The following is a 17082-nucleotide window of genomic DNA, read 5'->3' as shown; positions in this document are numbered from 1 at the left end:
GACCCCAGCCCCAATGCCACCATGGCAGGAGCTGGGGGCTGGCAGGGAGACAGCTGGGATGGGGATACCGGGCCAGGAGAGGCCTCCTCAGGGCACTGCGGTACTTCAGAGGGGATGAACAAGTCTTGGTGGTCTCCTTCCCACCCCATGGGGGCACCGGGGTGAGCAGCTCCCTCAAGGCCAAAGGCTGGACACAAACCCATCTCAGGAGATGTCACTGCAGCAGCCACCAGCGCTGCCGCTGCACAGTCCATGGGCCCCATGTCTGACAGTGGGTCAGGAGCATCCTCTACCAGAGCTAGCAAGCACTGCTGGCTGGAGCCTGGCCCCACTGTGGCCATCGGGCTGGGAGAGGTCCCTCCATCGGAGTCTGTTGGGGTGATGGCCAAGGTGTCCCTTTCAGAGAAGGGCTCTGTCACCGGCTCCATCGTGCTCAGCACCTGTGAGCTGCAGGTGACATCAAAGTCCTCCAGATCCGACACAACAGCAGAGTCTGAAGCACTGACTTCCAATGGGGCTGTAGGCTCACGTGCTTCATCCGCTGCCCCCGTCAGCTTCTCCAGACCTGGGTACAGCCCCTCCGAGTCCATTGGGGAGAACCGAGCACCCAGGAGGACAGGGATGGCCCCATCACCCTCATCCTCATTCAGGCACTGCTCCTCCAGCTCCAGGAACATCTGCACCGAGTCCGTGTCGGACAGCTCGGGGATGGCAGGGCTGGCTGAGCACTCCAAACCCGCAGCAAAGTCTTCAGCCTCGCACTGCACCGCCACATCCTCAGTGCAGTGCGCACTGCTGGCAATGGGGCTGCTGGCATCGCCCCGGGGGCTGCAGGGCTGCGCAGTGCCTGGGCTGGGGGCAGAGCTGTCCTCAGGAGCGCTGAAGTGTTCCCTTTCTTCAGAAATATCTGCCAAGCAACAGCTCTTCTTCTCCTCTGCCACCAGCACAGCCTTTCCTCTCTCTGACAGCGTCGCCTCCTCCCACTCCTCCATCATCACCCAGCGCTCGTCCTCCTCAAATCTCAGCTCAGACTCAGTTTTTTCTCTGAGATTGGTGGTGATGAGAATGTTCAGTCCCGCATCCAGCAGCTCCTCGCTCAGGCACGGGGAGAGGTTGACGTTCTCCACTGTGCAGTCCGACTCGGAGGCCTCCAGTGTCTCCTGCCGCCCATCACCGAGGTTGGCCTTAGGGAAGTTCTTCCTGGTCCGTGGCCACGTGGCGCTGGGCAGCAGACGAGCCCTGGCCAGCTCCGTGGCTCGAGCGTGGCCATCGCCGGCGGGCAGCAGGGGCTGGCGCTCATCTGTGGCACTGCCAAAGGAGTCTGCAGCAAACTGCATGGCCTCTGTCGTGCCAGATGACTTGGAGACGTGCTCCAAAGTGAGCGACTCGGACATGGGCTCGCTGCGGTCGGGATGCCCGCCGTGCTCAGCCAGCAGAGCACTGGAGTCCCTCTTATCCCGCAGCGAAGGGTTGGAGGCACCCGCTTCCGACACCTCGCTGAGCGAGGCTCCCATCCGCTCTGCGAACTCGGTGAAGTTGGGCGGCATGAAGGATTTCCACGAGCGCCGGTTCACGTTCTCCTTCCTCTCGGGGTTCGGCCGCCTGCGGGGTGGAGGAGGAGCCGGCTTGGAGACGTCGCTGCTGAGCTTCAGCGCGTCGAAGATGACTCGCTCGTCCAGCTTCTTCGCCTCCGGCGCCCTCGACTCAAAGACGTTGGAGGCTCCCAACGTCCCATTGCTGGAGATGGTGCTGCCGTCCCCCTTGCCGAGGGTGCTCTTCGAAAGCTGGTTGAGTTTCGATCCCTGATCGATCTGCTCATTGATTCTCATCGTGTCGTATATGGAGCGCTGGGGCACGTAGCAGTCCTCTATGTAGCCGTCCTCCTCGTCGCCCTTCCCCAGGCAAGTGCGGTTCTGCCGTAGACAGTCTGGCCTGCTCAGTGGTTTGCCCATGCTCCCGCCCTTATGGATCACAGAAGCTCCCCGTCAACCCCGCACCCGGCGCCGCAGGGACCATCACACCGCGTGGAGCCTGGCCAGGCAGAGCTATGGGGCTGTGGGGCTACGGGGCTGTGGGGCTACGGGGCTGGAGCACAGCCCCAATGTGGGTCTCAGGCAGAAGAACAGCACCTCTCATCCCCAAAAAGCCGTCTGTCAGCAAAACTCATACAAGCACGACAGCAAATGTTCCCGATCACCGTTTGCAATAGGAGACGCGGAGGTGTTCGGAGCTGCTCATTTACCCCGCGTGTCCTTCTTTAGTAACAAAGCTCCGGGCTGGGCACGAACCGCGGCTCCTCTCGTCCGTCCCGCACGGTCCAGCTGCTCCGAATTAGCCTCTCCCCCCGACTCTCGTGTTTTCATTTGAACTGAGCTTGTCAGCGGATATTCGTGCAAGTTTAAACACAGGAAGTTCTTCATTCAGGGCAAACTCGGAGGCTTCCTGTCTCAAAAACATGATGGCATTGTGGCTCCGTTGCCCCGCCGTGCCCCGTCCCGCCGGTTCTTCTCTTTTCCTTTTTTTTTTCCTCCCCAAGAAAAAAAACAAATCGGCCACAAAACGCATCCAAAAATGGCGAGGGGACGGAGCGCCGCCAATTCCCCCAAGTTCTCCGGAGCCGGCGGGGGAGACGGAGCGCGGCGGCTGCCGGCACCTTCCTCGTCGTCCTCGTCCTCCTCCTCCCGGTCCCGCAGCTCCCGGCCCGTTTCGCACTAACTTTCCCGGTGCCCGGCGTCGGGCAGCGGCGGCTCCATCCCGCCGGGCGGCCCGGCCGTGGCGGGGGGGCGGCGGGGCGGGCGCGGGGCGGCGCGGGGGCGGCGGGGCCAGCGCTGGGGCTGCAGCCGGGGCCGCGCTCCCGTCTCCCCTCCGCCTTTTGTGCTCAGCGGCCGGGCCGGGCGAGCGGCCGCCCCCGCGGGCATCCCGAGGCCGGCGCCGCGGATGGCATGATGCGGTGATGCGGGTCCGCCGCTCCTCTCCCCGCCGCTCTTCCTCCCGACGCCGAGCCCGAACTTGGCGCTGCCGGAACAAAAGGCCGCCGCGCAGCGCACGCCGCGGCCCCGCTCCTCTCGCAGCGAGCGCCGGGCTCCCGCAGCGCTGCCAACTCCGGCGGAGGGAGGAGGGACGGCGGGGCGGGGGCGGCCGGGGGGGCGGCGACGCGGGCGGGGCGGGGAGGGCGGCCGCCCCCTCCTTCCCTTCTTCCCGTCCTCCCTTCCCTCATCCATCACTCCCACCCCGGGCGCCGCAGCCCCCCCCCCAGGGCTCCGCTTCCCCTTGCCCGGAACCTGGGGGGGGTCCCCGCGGCGGCCCGGAGCGGCCCTTCCCCGCCCCGACGGAGCTCCTCCTCCGGGGGGAGGCGGCAGCGCGCAAATCCCCCGACAAAGAGCAGCAACGCCCTGCTCGGCGACGGCTCCCCGCGCCCCGGCCGCTTTTGTCCGCGGAGGGGACCCGGAGCGGGTGGATGCCGGAGCCGTCCGGATCTCGGACGGGGCTGAGCGAGGGGCTGCCCGATCCCCAGGGCCGAGTCTCTTTCGCCGCCATCCCGGCCAACAAAGAGCCGCTCAGACGTTGGTTGCCGCCGTGCTGCCACCGGCACTCAGCTCCCACCCCCGCCAGGACGAGCACCGGGGCCGTTCCGCACCCATCGCCCCGTGTGCCCCCACGCATGTGGGTCCCGGAGCCCGGACCGCGTGCGAGCGCTCCCGCACAGCCGGGAATGGGGGGGAAGAGGAGGGGGGGAGCAGCGGCGTGAATCACTGCTCCGGAGTGATGCTGAGCGGAGTCACAGACTTGGAGAGAAAACAGGAGAGCTTGGAGCAGCCCCAGCGCATCTCCAGGCAACGGCCCCCCGGGCTGCACGCAGCAACGCGCTGAGCCGAGCACGGCAGGTGCTGCGCTCACAGAAGGGACGGTGTGAACCCGCACCCCAATAGAGCCCAGCACCGCAACTCCACCGAGCTGCAAACACGGAGCCAAGGAGCGCTGCGAGCCGAGGATCCGGGAGCGCTGCAGGTGCTGCTGCCTCCAAACCTCCAAACCAAAGCAGCAGCTGCGTCGCACACGGCTCCTCTGCTCGGCAGGAGCAGCAGCTCCTCCACGGGAGGGTGAACCGCAGCCAAAGCCCCAACGCCGCCCCCCCAGCGCCTGCCCACCCCCCCAGGGGTGGCAAAGAGGAAAGGAGAAGGGTTCCAGCGTTATGAAACGTCTCATTGCCTGAAGCACCCAGCAGAGCTCCTCACACACGATGGGAAATCTTTGGAAACCCCTTTTCTTATTTCCACGATTAAACGTGGCCAAGGAAAGGAGCTGGGCATGCTGTGCTTTGCCACCCCAGGCCCTTCTTTGAGCAGTGGGGCTCAGCTCTGCACCCACAGCTCCGTACTTTGGGGCGGGTCATTAACCAGGCGATGGCAGCTGCACTGTGCTGTGCCGTGCTGTGCCGTGCCGTGCCATGCCGTGCTGTGCCGTGCCGTGCTGTGCCATGCCGTGCTGTGCCGTGCCGTGCTGTGCCGTGCTGTGCCATGCCGTGCTGTGCCATGCCGTGCTGTGCCGTGCTGTGCTGTGCCATGCCGTGCTGTGTCGTGCTGTGCCATGCCGTGCTGTGCTGTGCCGTGCCAGCACAGCTGCCCATCAGCAGAGCGGTCTGGGACCGTTGGGGCTGCAGCCCCTCCAGCAGGAATCCCAGGCATCCCGGCCAGGCGTGGAGGCTTTTTGTTCCACTCCTAGGAACGCTCTCCATGTGGAGCTGACGGCTTCACAGCCAGAAATTCTTTTCCCATTTCCTCACTAAGTCACGTGCCAAGCAAGCCAAGTCTTCCCCCAACACATCTCCCCCATCGCTAAAGCACTTTGGGAAACGTTCAGCAAGCTCTAAAACCCATAAGAAACCTGCCCTGCCTCGCCTGAGAGCCCAGCTGGAGCTCCTGCAGGTTCCCCGAGCCATAAACCAGCAACAAGTCACCGAGGGCCACCAGCGACTGGGACAAGTCACGGGGCCAAGGGCTGCTGAGGGCTTTGCTGTCACCTTGTTTGTGTGATGGGAGGACAAGGCAGGACAGGAGCTCCATTCTGGATCTCTGTCCTTTTGCTGTCTGCGTGGCTCTGGTATGTGGAGCTGTGCCAGCTGTGATCTCTGTTACTGAAATAACGGCTGATAGAGCTTCCAGATCTGCAGCCCCAGCACAGCTGGTGGGATGGGCAGAGGCTGAGTGGTCTCCAGGACGCGGCTTTGGCTTCACTGATGTCCCTCTCCTTGAGCCTCACTGAGCCAAAAGTAATCTGGGGTCTGGGGCTGTCCCACAGGCGCTGCCCACCACAAGGGAGTCACACGTCACCCCAGAGCCACCCAGAGGTTCCCCCAGTGCTACACCCTCGGGATGAAGAACTTCATCTCCCTCCTCAGCGGTTCTTCCAGACTTGTACGGCTGCAGGAGGAGCATCCCCAGCCACAGGTTTCCAACCTTCCTCATATGGATGCGCGGGGCCCGCGTGCCTGCCCCGTCACGGGGTGATGTCACCCTGTTTATGACTGCACTACATCCTGCTGCAGCCCCTGCTTACATGGGAAAGCAGGCTTTGGAAACCAGTGTATTTTTAGCTTTCTTCTAATGCATCTCAGTAGCTGGAAATGCGGGAGCTGCCTTGTGTGATGATTACAGGAGTACAGAGACAGCACAAAGTCTCTGATGGACACATTGCTGTGAGCCCACCATGCATCTTCTTCATCCTCAGGGCTCCTCATCCCCACCTGCCAGGGGTTTGCACTCTACAGTGACAGCACAAAGTGCCCCCAGCGCTAAACACATGAGCAGCTGTTTGGGTTTCACTGGGATTTGTGCTGGGGAGGTGGTGAATTGTGTTTTATGACCTGTACTGCATTTGTCAGAAGGATTTCTCTATCTCCCTTTCAGGGCCATTGCTCTCCTCCCTCTGAACTCTCTCCTTTTGCCATATCTCTGCTGTTTCTCTGCACTGTAAGGTCTGAGGGATGGGGCGGTGAATGGAGGGCTCTGTCGGAAGAGAGGTAAGCACGTTATCATCCCAAGAATCCTCTGGATGGGAGACATTTTAAATCACTCCTCCAGCAAAAGAACTGGCAATTGTTCCGTGAGCGCGGTGGTGAGTAATGCAGCCTGAGCTGCTCCCCACGCAGCCTCCATTCTGCTCAGCCAGCCCCCAGCCCCACTGGAGAAGGTCGGTGTGGGGCAGGTCTGTCCATAGGGCTCACCTCACCGCACCCCCTGGGGCCACATCCCACCCTCACTCCTCTGCCTCCTCCTCCTCCTCCTGTGCTGGGCCTCAGCACAGTATTTTTAGCACTGCCTGGAAACACCACCACCAGCTGATGAACCTCCTCTGCAGGAGGACATTCCTATGAACATCTCCAGCAGAGCCGTGGCAGAGTTACCAAGGCATGAGCACGTGGGTGGGTTCGGAATAGAGACCCAAGCTGACTCCTGAAAGGCTCTGTCAGATCACAGCAGAACTGTGTTATGAATTAAAAACACACACCCTTGTTACAGGTTGCTCTCAGCAGCTCTTGGCTTCTGCTCGGGTTCACTTTGGATGAACAGAGAAGAGAGCAACCAAACTGTGCTGAGCGCCACCGAGCTGCTGTGGGCTGGGACCTGGGCAGCTCCGCTGGTGACAACCCCATTGGGGACAGCTGCCTGAGCCTGCTCCCACATTTATCATTGCTTTTCCAACAAGGAGATGGTGCCTTTAAGGCAGCTCAGCAGCTGTCAGAGAGGAGGCATTTCTGTGTGTGTTGCTGATGCTCAAAATAATGCCCAGAGATGCTTTAAGTAGGTTTGGAAGGAATGCCTCTACCAGGAGGCACCGCCGCGCTCCTGCCCCGACCCACCCAGCTGCCCGGAGCCACTGAGCATTCCTACGGGGGCACAGAAGGGTTAAAAATACCATTGGGAGCTGCGAGGTATGGGACCACGGACCCCTCCCCAGGAGGATCCCACAGAGGATCACAGTTTCCCCCCAGGAGGACCCCACTACCACTCCAAGGCTCAGCAGGAGCAGCAGCCGCTCCCCATCAGGGCTAATTAGGGTTAAGTGGGGAGAGCCTGGAGCAGAATTAGAGCAGTATCTGAATGGTGAGATGACTAAAGCTGCTCATGGCCCAGCTCACTGCATCACAGCTCCTGCCTGAACCTTGAGGGGTGCTGCAGGGCTCTGTGGGCCCTGGGTAACCTGACCTACTCAACTAAAGGGGAGTGTGCCATAAGTTATTGCTGTCCAGAGATTCTCCCTCCCTCCAACCTCAAGCAGAAAAGCTTTATTGGCACAGAACAGCCTTGCCTAAGTGCAGCACGTTGAGCAATGTGGGGCTCTCATCACCTCCCTGTGCAGTGCTGCTGCAGGGTGGTTCCTTCCCCATCCCATCCAGGCACCGAGGGCCCAGTGGGGTGAGAGCCAGGGCTGTCTGCAGGCAGAAGGAAAATAGATGGGGAGCTGCGAGTGTCAGCTGCTCCGCACATCATCTGCTGCAGCCCCAGCCAGCCCTCAATAGATCTCCTTTGATTAAAACACGGACACAATGAGTCCAGAAGTGCCCACCTTTGTCAGGGCTGTTGGCGAGGTGCTGGGAGCCCTGGGGCCACACCTAATTTGCATCTCATTTACACAGCTGTTCATTAAAATTGATGCCCTAGGACGCGCTATCTGCTCACAGAGCCTACATACACCCCACGCAGCCACCCCAGGCCCAGCCTCCCTTGGAGGAGGCTTTGCAAAGATCTGCTCTGCACCACGCACGCTCCTCACTCTCTGCACGAATGGTGCATGAGAGGAATGCTGCCTTGTAACAGCGATTGCTCCATCCGTCGCTTCTCCCCCACTTCATCCTCAGGCACGAAGGAGCAAAACTCATTGCTGCAGCTTTCATTTTCCCCACTGAGCTTCCCTCAAACAAAGACTCCAAAGTGCAGAGTGCAGCCAATGAGTGCTTCCCAATGAGGACGCGAAGGTTCATCTCCAAGGCCATTGCTCCACCAGCCATGCAGGCTGGAAACTCCTCTCTGGATGTACTCAGTGCAAGCAACTCCACCGAGTTCAGTGATGAAATTAAATCCCTCCCAAACAATACAATTTTAATGCAGCCCAACACAAAAGATAACAGCAACATGATATGTGAGCTCAAGTCTCCAACACTTCAGAGCTTTTTTGGATGGGCAGCCCCCAAAACAGAAACACCTCGACCTAATGCAGGACTCCCAGGGCTGCTGAGCCATGGAATGGGATCAATTAGCCATGAGATGAAAAGTAAATGGCTGCAGAAATGCCTCCCCCGCCCTGTTCCAGTTATGGCCAGGAAATGAGCAGCCAGATGTAAATCAGCCCATCACCAGCAATACAAGTTTCACAGCAAGAACACTCCTGAGAAGCGTTAATGTAATGAATGTAGAGTAACAGCACGACCCAACGCCACAATAATGTTTAAGAGAATTATTATAATCAAACACACTCCAATGTTTTTCTCAACATTTCATGCAGGACTCGATGGCCCCCATCAGCTCTTGGCTGCAAACAAGAAAACCCCCCAACCATTGCAAACTCTGCCTTGGTGTCTCTCCCTGTGTATCTCCCACCTGCCACAGTTATTTGTAGCCTTAACAATGTGTGGGAATGGTGTGCCAGGTAAAAAGACCGGCTCAGATTAAGCCAACATCCCAAACACATTCCTTCCTCCTCCAAACCTACACACCAGCCACCTCCAAAGGCCCAGGAGGCACTGGCACACAGTTACACACCACAAGGAGAGGTGGGAAAAGACCTTTTTCCACCATGTCCCAAAATCTTACTGCATCTTTTCACTGTGGACTCTCAAGGCCAGCAGTTATTTTGTATCCTCCAGAGCGACAGTATTTTACTGTATCCAAAACACACCTTAGCGAAAAACAAACAAACAACAAAGCCACAACAGCCTCGTCCTACCCAACAGACATTGGTCTTTCCCAACACTGGTCCTTCCCAACAGACCACAGCACTGGACAGTCCTTCAAACACAAGGAACAGTGTAAGAAATGCACAAGGACCTACCTTGAAGTCGGCCAGCTGCTGGTTGATGGTCTCAACCTCCGTGCCCACCACCCACTGCAGAGCCTCACTCTCCTCTGCTGCCGTTGTCATGTGGGTCAGCTCCTTCAATCTGCTGTAGAAATCCTCAACACGTGCCAGCGTGGTCTCCACCTGCTCCTGTCGGCTCCTGCCCCTCTCAGTCAACTTGCTGCACTGCTTACTCAGCGTCTCCAGTTCACGTTTCAGCCCTAATAAATCAGGGCTCCCCTCATCCTCAAGCATCTTCTTGCACTCACTTTCAGAAGCCTCAATGTCGGCCTTCAGCCCCTGCAGTTTGCTCAGGAATGATCGAATGTCCTCTGCTTGGGACTGAAGGCTGTCGGTGTCCCTCCCGGTGGGTCCCATTCCGTCCAGTTCATCGTCGAGGTCTGCCAGCTGGGAGAACATCTCCCTCACCCGACCCGTGAACTGCCCGATCCCTTCCAGCTTGTTTTCCATCAGCACGCAGCAGTCATTCACTTTCTGCCTCACTGCTCTGAACTCCTCCTGAGCCACGTCTGCCTGGCCCAGGAGCTGGGAGCAGTCAGACCCATCGGGAGCATCTTCCACCAGCCCTCGTGTGAAGTGTTTCAGGTAATCCACCTGTGGCTCCAGCGCCTGCAGCACCTCCTGCTGCGCCCGCAGCTTCTCCAGGTTCTTGTTGCTGCAGGCTTGTGGCCCCAGAGCCTCGAAGATCTCCAGCTGGTGCTTTGCCCCTTCCAGCTTCTTCTCAATGTTCTTGAAGCTCTCTTGAAACTCCTTGAGCCTCTGCGACATCTCGTCGATAGAGCCTGTCTTGGCCTGCAGCTCCTCGGTGATGGCGTCCATCTCCTGGTTGATGGAGGCCTTCTCGTCCCGGATGTCGTCCTCGTCGCACTGCGAGGCATCGATCAGGACATCAGCAGCGCTGTTCAGCATCTCCAGCACCGAGCGCCGCTTCTCCACGTCACCCAGCAGAGCCCTGGAGCGCAGCAGCGTGGCCTCCAGCTGCACCGGGTCCAGCGTTACCTCCAGCTCCGACATCTTGGCCTTGCAGTCCTCCACCCAAGGCCAGAGGTCCTCCGTGTGCCGCTGGTACTTGTGGGCTTTCTGCAGGCAGTCCTTCAGCCTGGAGTGCCTGTCGGCAGCCTGCTTGCTCAGCTCTTCCCAGTGCATTTTGAGGCTGACCAGTTGGTTTTGCAGGGTGGTCTTCTCCTCCCCAGGTTGGACAGAAAGCAGCAACGATTCCCCCTCGGCCACAATCATCTCATAGGAGCCACTGTGTTGGTTGAGACTCTTCTGGAACTCCTCTTGCTCCTGAATTTGGCTCTGGAGCCTCTCCAGTTTAGCAGAAATAGGTTGGCTCCGAGCTTGCTGGCACAGTTTGTCATCGAGCCAGGTCCTGAGTTCATCAAACATATGCTGGAACTGCTGGGAACTCGCAAGCGCGGTCTGCAGTCGGTTCATCCGGTCGGCTGCAATGGAAATAAGATTAGAAGGCAACAATTAAGCTGGAATCAAATAAACGAAGGGCAATTATTTAAACTCAGCTCAGATGCACCAACTGTGTTTTGATTAACAGGAAGGAGTTTTCCATTGCATCACCAGCATTGCACACTGGTTTGTGAATTTCTGAAACCACTGGCAGTGATAACGCAGTAGTCTCTGCAGCCCTGACCAATTTCTGAGCGCAATCTCTTACAATGCAGAAGGGGAAACCCTCCTCACACCTCCGTGCTGTCTCACCTGCCAGGTCCTCCAGCCCTTTGAGAGGAAGAGCCACCGTTTCAAGCCGTTTCCGTAGCTCATCTTTGAGATACTGCTCCCCAATCAGGACAGACAGGTCGTCACAGAGAGTCTGAGCCTCTGCAATCTCCTCCTCCAGCTGCTCCAGGTCTGAGCGGATCTCACTGGTCTCCTCCAGCTGCTGCTTCACCGCATCGGGCTGTGTGCTGACGGCAGATTGGCTGCTCAGGCGCTGCCCAACCGCCTTCACCTTCTCAGAGAGGCCCTGGAGGAGCTCCTGGTACTGGGTGCTCTTCACTATGGCTTGGTCAATCTGGCTGGAGCGGGAGTTGAGGCGTTCTGTCAGCTCAGACCATTTCTGGTTGACCCCTTGGAGCTCCTCCCGCACTTGGTTGGTGGATGGGGAAACATCTCCGGGGCCGGTGAGGATGCTCTGGGCTGCCTGGTTGAGCTGCTCGTGCTGTTGTCTGCGAGCTTCAAATTCCTTCAGCATAAACTGGAACAGAAATAACATAAAAATGTTTGCATGACACTGACAGCTCCGAGTACACACAGTCAAAACAAACCAGACCTCCAAAGGCTTCACCCAGCCCACAGAGCCCCTAGGAGCAAAGCAAGATGCTCCTGGGATGGGACAGCAATTGGATATTGCAATTTATAGTGAACGTGCAACTTAAAAAGCTGGGAGTCTGTGACTGCAGTGATAGAGCACTTTGCTTTCTTTCTTATTCATCCTACTGCTGCATAAAGTAACATAAATCAGTTAAATGGGAATCTAATTATGTTAACCAGGGCCTTTCATTTTGTGACGTGGTTGGCCTGTTATGGACATGGCAGCATTTGGAAGCAGTTGGTAGGGGCTGGCAGCCCACTGAGGGGCAGCATCAGTAAGTCCTGCAGAGCATCAGCACAGGTCTTTTAAAGGTTTAAAGGTCTTTACAGGTTTAAAGCCGTTTCACTCTCCAATAGGGGCCAAGTGATTCACTGATGAGTCAGACCAGAGCAGGGAACCGAGCACTGCACCCATCTCAGCTTATTCCCAGTAGTTTGCACTCAGTTTTGGTGCACTTAGGAGCAGAACCCTGAGATCACCATCACTGGAGCTGCTCCAGAGCCACAGAGATGTGGCTCCAAGGGACGTGGGCAGTGGACATGGCAGGGGTGGGCTGGGGTTGGACTTGGTGACCTCGGATGTCTTCTCCAACCTGAATGATTCTGTGGTTCTAAGAGCAGGAATGGTGGAGACGGGTCAATGGTTGGACACTGTGATCACAACCTCCATGATTACAGGATTCTATGAAGAAGTGCCATCTTCCACCAAGCAGCACCTCCTCCATCACCCCTCACCTGTGATGTAGCACCAGCTCACCTGGACCTGCTGCTTCTGTGCGTTCAGCATGTTGGGATCGATGGAGAGGGGTCCCAGCACACTCATCATCAGCTCCTTCTCCATCAGCCACGGTCGCAGCTGCGCCTCGGCAGCCTGGAAGCTGGCCAGCTGGTTGGCCGACTCCTCCAGCTTCTGCTGCCGCTCGGCTGTCGCCTGGCTGGCTCGTTCCCACCTGCAGTCTGCACAGAGGTGGTGCTGGTTGAGCTCCCCTGGGCTCAGACAACCCTGCACCCTCCCCATGGTTCACCCAGAACAGGAATCCTCTGGCTTCTTACAACTGGCTCTATTCACTCTCCATCTAAGAAGCCATTACCCATCCATAATGGCTACGTGGTCTCAAAGCTCACAGAACAAACATCTCTGCAATGCAGGCACTGCTGCCAACAGCTCGTCTGACCTTGGGCAGCCCCCTCCCACCTCTGGCTCCGACACAGCTCCGATAAATGGATGCTCCCCTGTGTCAGCCCTCAAACACCACGTTCACATCTCCTGCATGGAGAACTCCATGAACACATTCCTGTTATTTCTAAGCAGGGACTCTCTGGGTTTCTTTTTAAACATGTTGCCTTGTTTAGTCAACACTCAATTACCTGCAGTACCTTTGCTAATGACCAGAATTTCATATCTAGCAATGTAGCTTTTAATCAAAGTAATCAACTCATGCTGCTGATGCTTTTTTTTTTTTTTTTTCTTTTTTAAAGAAGTAATGTAAGGAGACAAGCCTTTAAAATAGACATCCATCATGGAGATCTCATTAATCAGAACAGAGCTCGTCTCTGGAACACCTTGTGCACCAGACAGCTCGCAGATAAGGTCGCTATTTACTGCATGTTAATTAGAAGCGACTCTGCTCTGCTGTGACTTTGGAGCCGTCCTGCAGCCCGGAATCACTTCTAATGTGATGCTTCAAGACAGAAACCTCACGACAGCGCTGCAGGCACTTACTCAGGTCGTCCTGCATCTTCTTCCAGTTTGCTGCTTCCGGAGAATCTGGATATTTCTCCAGCAAGCCAGAAAGTGCTTCTTTAACCTTCTGGATCTTTCCAGAATTCTGTTCCAATTCAGCCAGGAATGCCTGGAAAGGATCATTGGAACTTTGTTAGATACAGCACAAGAGAGCAGAGTCTCTGAAAAGGAATAAAGTGTCATCCCTTGGGAATGTCTCAGGGCAGATCCAGCGCTTCCACCTGTCTGCTCTATGGGGTTACCTTGTTGTGCTCGGCCTGAGCCCGCATGGTCTCGGTCTTGGTGGGTGAGGAGGAGGCTTCCAGCTCCGACAGCGTCCGCTCCTTCGACTCCAGCCACTGCAGCACAGCGCCCGCCTCCTCCTGCACCTCTTGCATCCTCTCCAGCATGGCTGAGAGCTGCTGCAGGCGCTCCTGCAACTCTGTGCCGAGACCCTCATACTGCCGGCTGACGTCCGACACGTCGCACTGGATCTCGGTCAGATCTGTTGCCAAAAACAGCAGCCTGGGATGAGGAGCGCGACCCCACAGCACGGCCCCACAGCACGGCACTGTCAGGCACCGACTCAGCCCTGGGCAGTGCTGGCTGAGCTGAGTGTCACTCAGTGCCACTGTGTCACCCCAGCGCTCTGCCCCCCCCCCACCGTGTGCTGACAGTTTGCAAACAAAGCCAACATCTTCATGCTGGTGAGGCTGCTGCAAGCTGAGCCCCACCGCTGCAGTGTCACTGCTGAGACAGTGAGAAGCAATATGACACCGAAATACCCAGCCATTTTTATGTACCTTCTATCTCACTGAACTGGTGAACTAAAAGCAGATAACGGGCAATAATTAAAATTGCTCTTCAGCTGGAAGGGCTGGGTGGCATTATAATCCCTGCGAACCAACTGATTTAATTGCAGGCCCTGCGACAATCTCCATCTATCAGCCCTGGCATCATCTGATGGCATCGGGGCAATGCCTGACCCACATCCACCCCATCGGTGTCACCCAGCCCATCTGCAGGCTCATTTCACTTTGACAGGATGCTGGTGGTGTCACACTGGGGCTGGTGTCTCACAGATGGAAATGCACAGACAAAGCGGGTGTGGACGCGGAGCGGAGCGCTCTCACCTTTGCAAGTGTGGAATCCATTCACGCTGCCCAGAGGCCCTCCCACTGCGGGCAGCACAGAACCTGAGCGGAGGGGACGGGGACAGACAGGAGGACAAGACAGACGTGTTAGGACTACGCACAGCAAGCGGACAGAACACAGTGTGACAACACAGCCCTTGGCACTGAGCACACTGATGGCACCGGGGTGCTCCTGGGATGATGCTCTGCTGTGCAACCTGCAAAGCTGCTGCCCTGAGCGTGATCTTGTGAGCTGAGGTTCTGCAATGCCTTCAACAGAGGGACTGGCTCCCCAGAAGGGATTAATTCCCCCTTGTTCTCCTGTCCTTATGGAATGAAACTGTTTAAACCTGCCCTGGTGCTCTGCTAGGAGGCACCACGCACGTGTCCGTCTTAGGGAAGCACTGCAGACATCACAGCTACATTTAGAATCAAAGGGGACTCTTCAGAAGCGCCAGCAGTGAGCTGCTCCCTTTCTGCCCCTCGTGGGTAAGGACTGCAGCTTCCAGCACCACCCCAGCTTTGTAAAGAGAAAGGGGCCCCCTGTGCTGGTAGCACCACACAGAGCCTCACAGGCAGGAGATGAGGCAGCCCCAAATGGCAGCCCCCACGAATCCCTCACAGCTGACCTCCAGCTCCCCTCTTTTACATATCTGACAGCACACTGAGTGAGCAGCTGAGCTTTGGCTGGCACTGCACGCCAGCTCCTGGTTCCACACACCCCACAGGCTGTTCTTGGAAGTTTCCCCATTGAACTGCTCATCAAGTCAACCCCAAGAAATAAGCACAGACTGTACATTCCCATAAAGGCCCATCAGAGGGGAGAGTCCAGGGCCTTGTTCTCACGAGCGGGAAGACAACTTCAGCTGGTTTCCAAACAAACCAGACATAATCTCATTGCTCCACAGACTCAAAGCCAAAAAGGAGATCAGTAAATCACGCCTGAGCACCGCAGCCTCCCATTCCATGTGGATATGGAGCCCTCCTCACAAGCAGGGCTGCCACTCACCCGCCTTGGTTTGACTGTCGGGGGCTGTGATCTCCACAATCAGGTTCTCCAGGAGGGTTCCCCTGTGGCTGAGCTCCTCCACTTGTGGACCCTTCCCTGACCACTCCTCCAGCAGCTCCTGCATGGAGGCAAAGGCTGCAGTCAGTGGCTGCTCCCACAGCACTCCGTGTCCATCCCACAGAGCCCTCATGCCAACACACAGGGATGCTGCAGGACCCCCATTGTGGCCCTGGAATTGTTTGGGTCCTGAGGATGCATCTTGATTTAAGGCTGCCCTTGATGTCTAACACAGAGAAGCACATGGCAACAAAACCTAAACCCCTGACAAAGCAGGAGGTGGAGGAAGGGAAATGTGCTGTATGTGGGAGGATCACTGCTCTGCTCCCTCCTCTGCACACCAGGGGATGCCCACACACAGGAGGGGCTGCAGTCCAGCAGAGAAACATCACTGAGAGCCCAGAGCAGCCCCGGGACACAACCCCCTGCCATTTATTCCCCACTCCAGCATTCTCACAGCAGCTTCTCCAGCTCCCTCTGCCCACCTGGACCCGCTGCCTGCGCCGCTGCAGCTCCTGGGTGCCCAGCGAGGTGTCCACGGGCGGCACTTTGCCCTCACTGTCCTTCAGCCACCTCCGCAGCGCTGCCACCAACCTCCGAAACTCGTCCAGCTGCTCCTGGCAGGACGAGGCTTCCCTTTCTCTGCGAGTGAAAAGGTTTGGGACAGTCAGAGCTCGTGCTTCACCTCGCAATGACTGCTGCCTGAATGCAGCACAGTTGTGTCTCCAAGAACCCATCTTTTTATTAGCAGCAGCAGATGCTGCTTAGAAACTGTGCACGGGGCAGCCTGGGGGCTCACACAGCCGAGGCTGGGAGCAGCCCACTGCATGGTGCTGACCTACAGGGGTTAGTGTGGAATTCTGCTGTTTTTGCCCCATCACCTCCCTTGCAGTTCAGCTGGGAGATGTAGCTTGCAACCCCCCCCCAGGGAGACAGACAAGCTGCTGCTCCAACTCTACTCGTGCTACCAAGGGCTGAGTCAAGCTCAGGATGCTGCTAGAGCACCTCTAACCCAATGGCAGGGATCACCCTGCTCTGCTCCATCACCCGCGATGCCCCCACAGGATGGGTTGGGCCGGCCCACGCTCTCAGCAATGTGCGAACGCGGCTCCGCAGCACTGGGAATGTTCCAGCCGCCCCCAGCCAGGGCTTTTTATAACGTGTCAGCTGCAGAGAGCTGCGCTGAGCTCCCGGTGTGGGATGGGAAGCAGGAAGGCTTTGCTTGTGCATCTCCCACCCCCCCAACGAAAAGGAGAGCTGATGGGGCCCTGCTCAGGCTGCTCAGGCTCTGGGAGGTCAGGCTGAGGCTCACCTCTCCTTCGCCACCTTCTGTAGCTGCAGAAACTCCTCCTTCAGATTCTGCAGCTTCTCCTGTTGTGTGGCAGCACCGGGCACAAAGCCGTTGGCACCCAGCTCCACAGCCAGCTGCTCCAGAGCAGCCAGGTCCTCCTGGTGCTGCCCCAGCTCCACGTTCAGCTCCTGCCAAAAGCAAAGGGTGATGCTGGCTGTGCCCCCAGCAGATTTAAGGAGGGGGATGAAAGGACAGCCCTATGCCCCGGTGAGCTGCAGACCCTCTGCAGGCAGCACCATACATTGCACCAGAAGCAGACAGACAGGCAGGGCTCAGGACCTGAGCAAAGAGTCCACGCAGCCACTCACAGGACTCACTGCTGTGTCACATCCTGTGCTGCACTTGTTGCCAACACTTGGGTGTTTTGCTTATTAACCTACGGAGGCTTTAGCTGATAAAGCCTCAC

At 57.6% G+C, this 17082-nt stretch overlaps 1 protein-coding gene across 29 annotated transcripts in view; it reads right to left on the bottom strand.

Moving 5' to 3' along the window:
- Positions 1–17082, bottom strand: part of MACF1 (microtubule actin crosslinking factor 1) — a 108849-nt gene that overhangs the window by 32209 nt on the left and 59558 nt on the right. For 26 of the 29 annotated variants that reach the window (XM_032448988.1, XM_015883404.2, XM_032448991.1 and 23 more), the window contains 9 exons: positions 16638–16804; positions 15811–15967; positions 15269–15386; positions 14260–14322; positions 13390–13631; positions 13127–13256; positions 12161–12360; positions 10792–11287; positions 9049–10520 (listed from right to left, as the gene is read on the bottom strand). In XM_032448988.1, coding sequence (XP_032304879.1) covers positions 9049–10520; positions 10792–11287; positions 12161–12360; positions 13127–13256; positions 13390–13631; positions 14260–14322; positions 15269–15386; positions 15811–15967; positions 16638–16804 — 3045 coding nt within the window. The remainder of the gene's footprint in view (positions 1–9048; positions 10521–10791; positions 11288–12160; positions 12361–13126; positions 13257–13389; positions 13632–14259; positions 14323–15268; positions 15387–15810; positions 15968–16637; positions 16805–17082) is intronic. The other 3 variants (XM_015883403.2, XM_032448986.1, XM_015883389.2) reach the window with 1 other exon arrangement.

The sequence above is a fragment of the Coturnix japonica genome, chromosome 23 (assembly GCF_001577835.2).
Source record: "Coturnix japonica isolate 7356 chromosome 23, Coturnix japonica 2.1, whole genome shotgun sequence".
Classification (NCBI taxonomy): Eukaryota; Metazoa; Chordata; class Aves; order Galliformes; family Phasianidae; genus Coturnix; species Coturnix japonica.
This window is presented reverse-complemented; position numbering and strand designations above follow the sequence as displayed.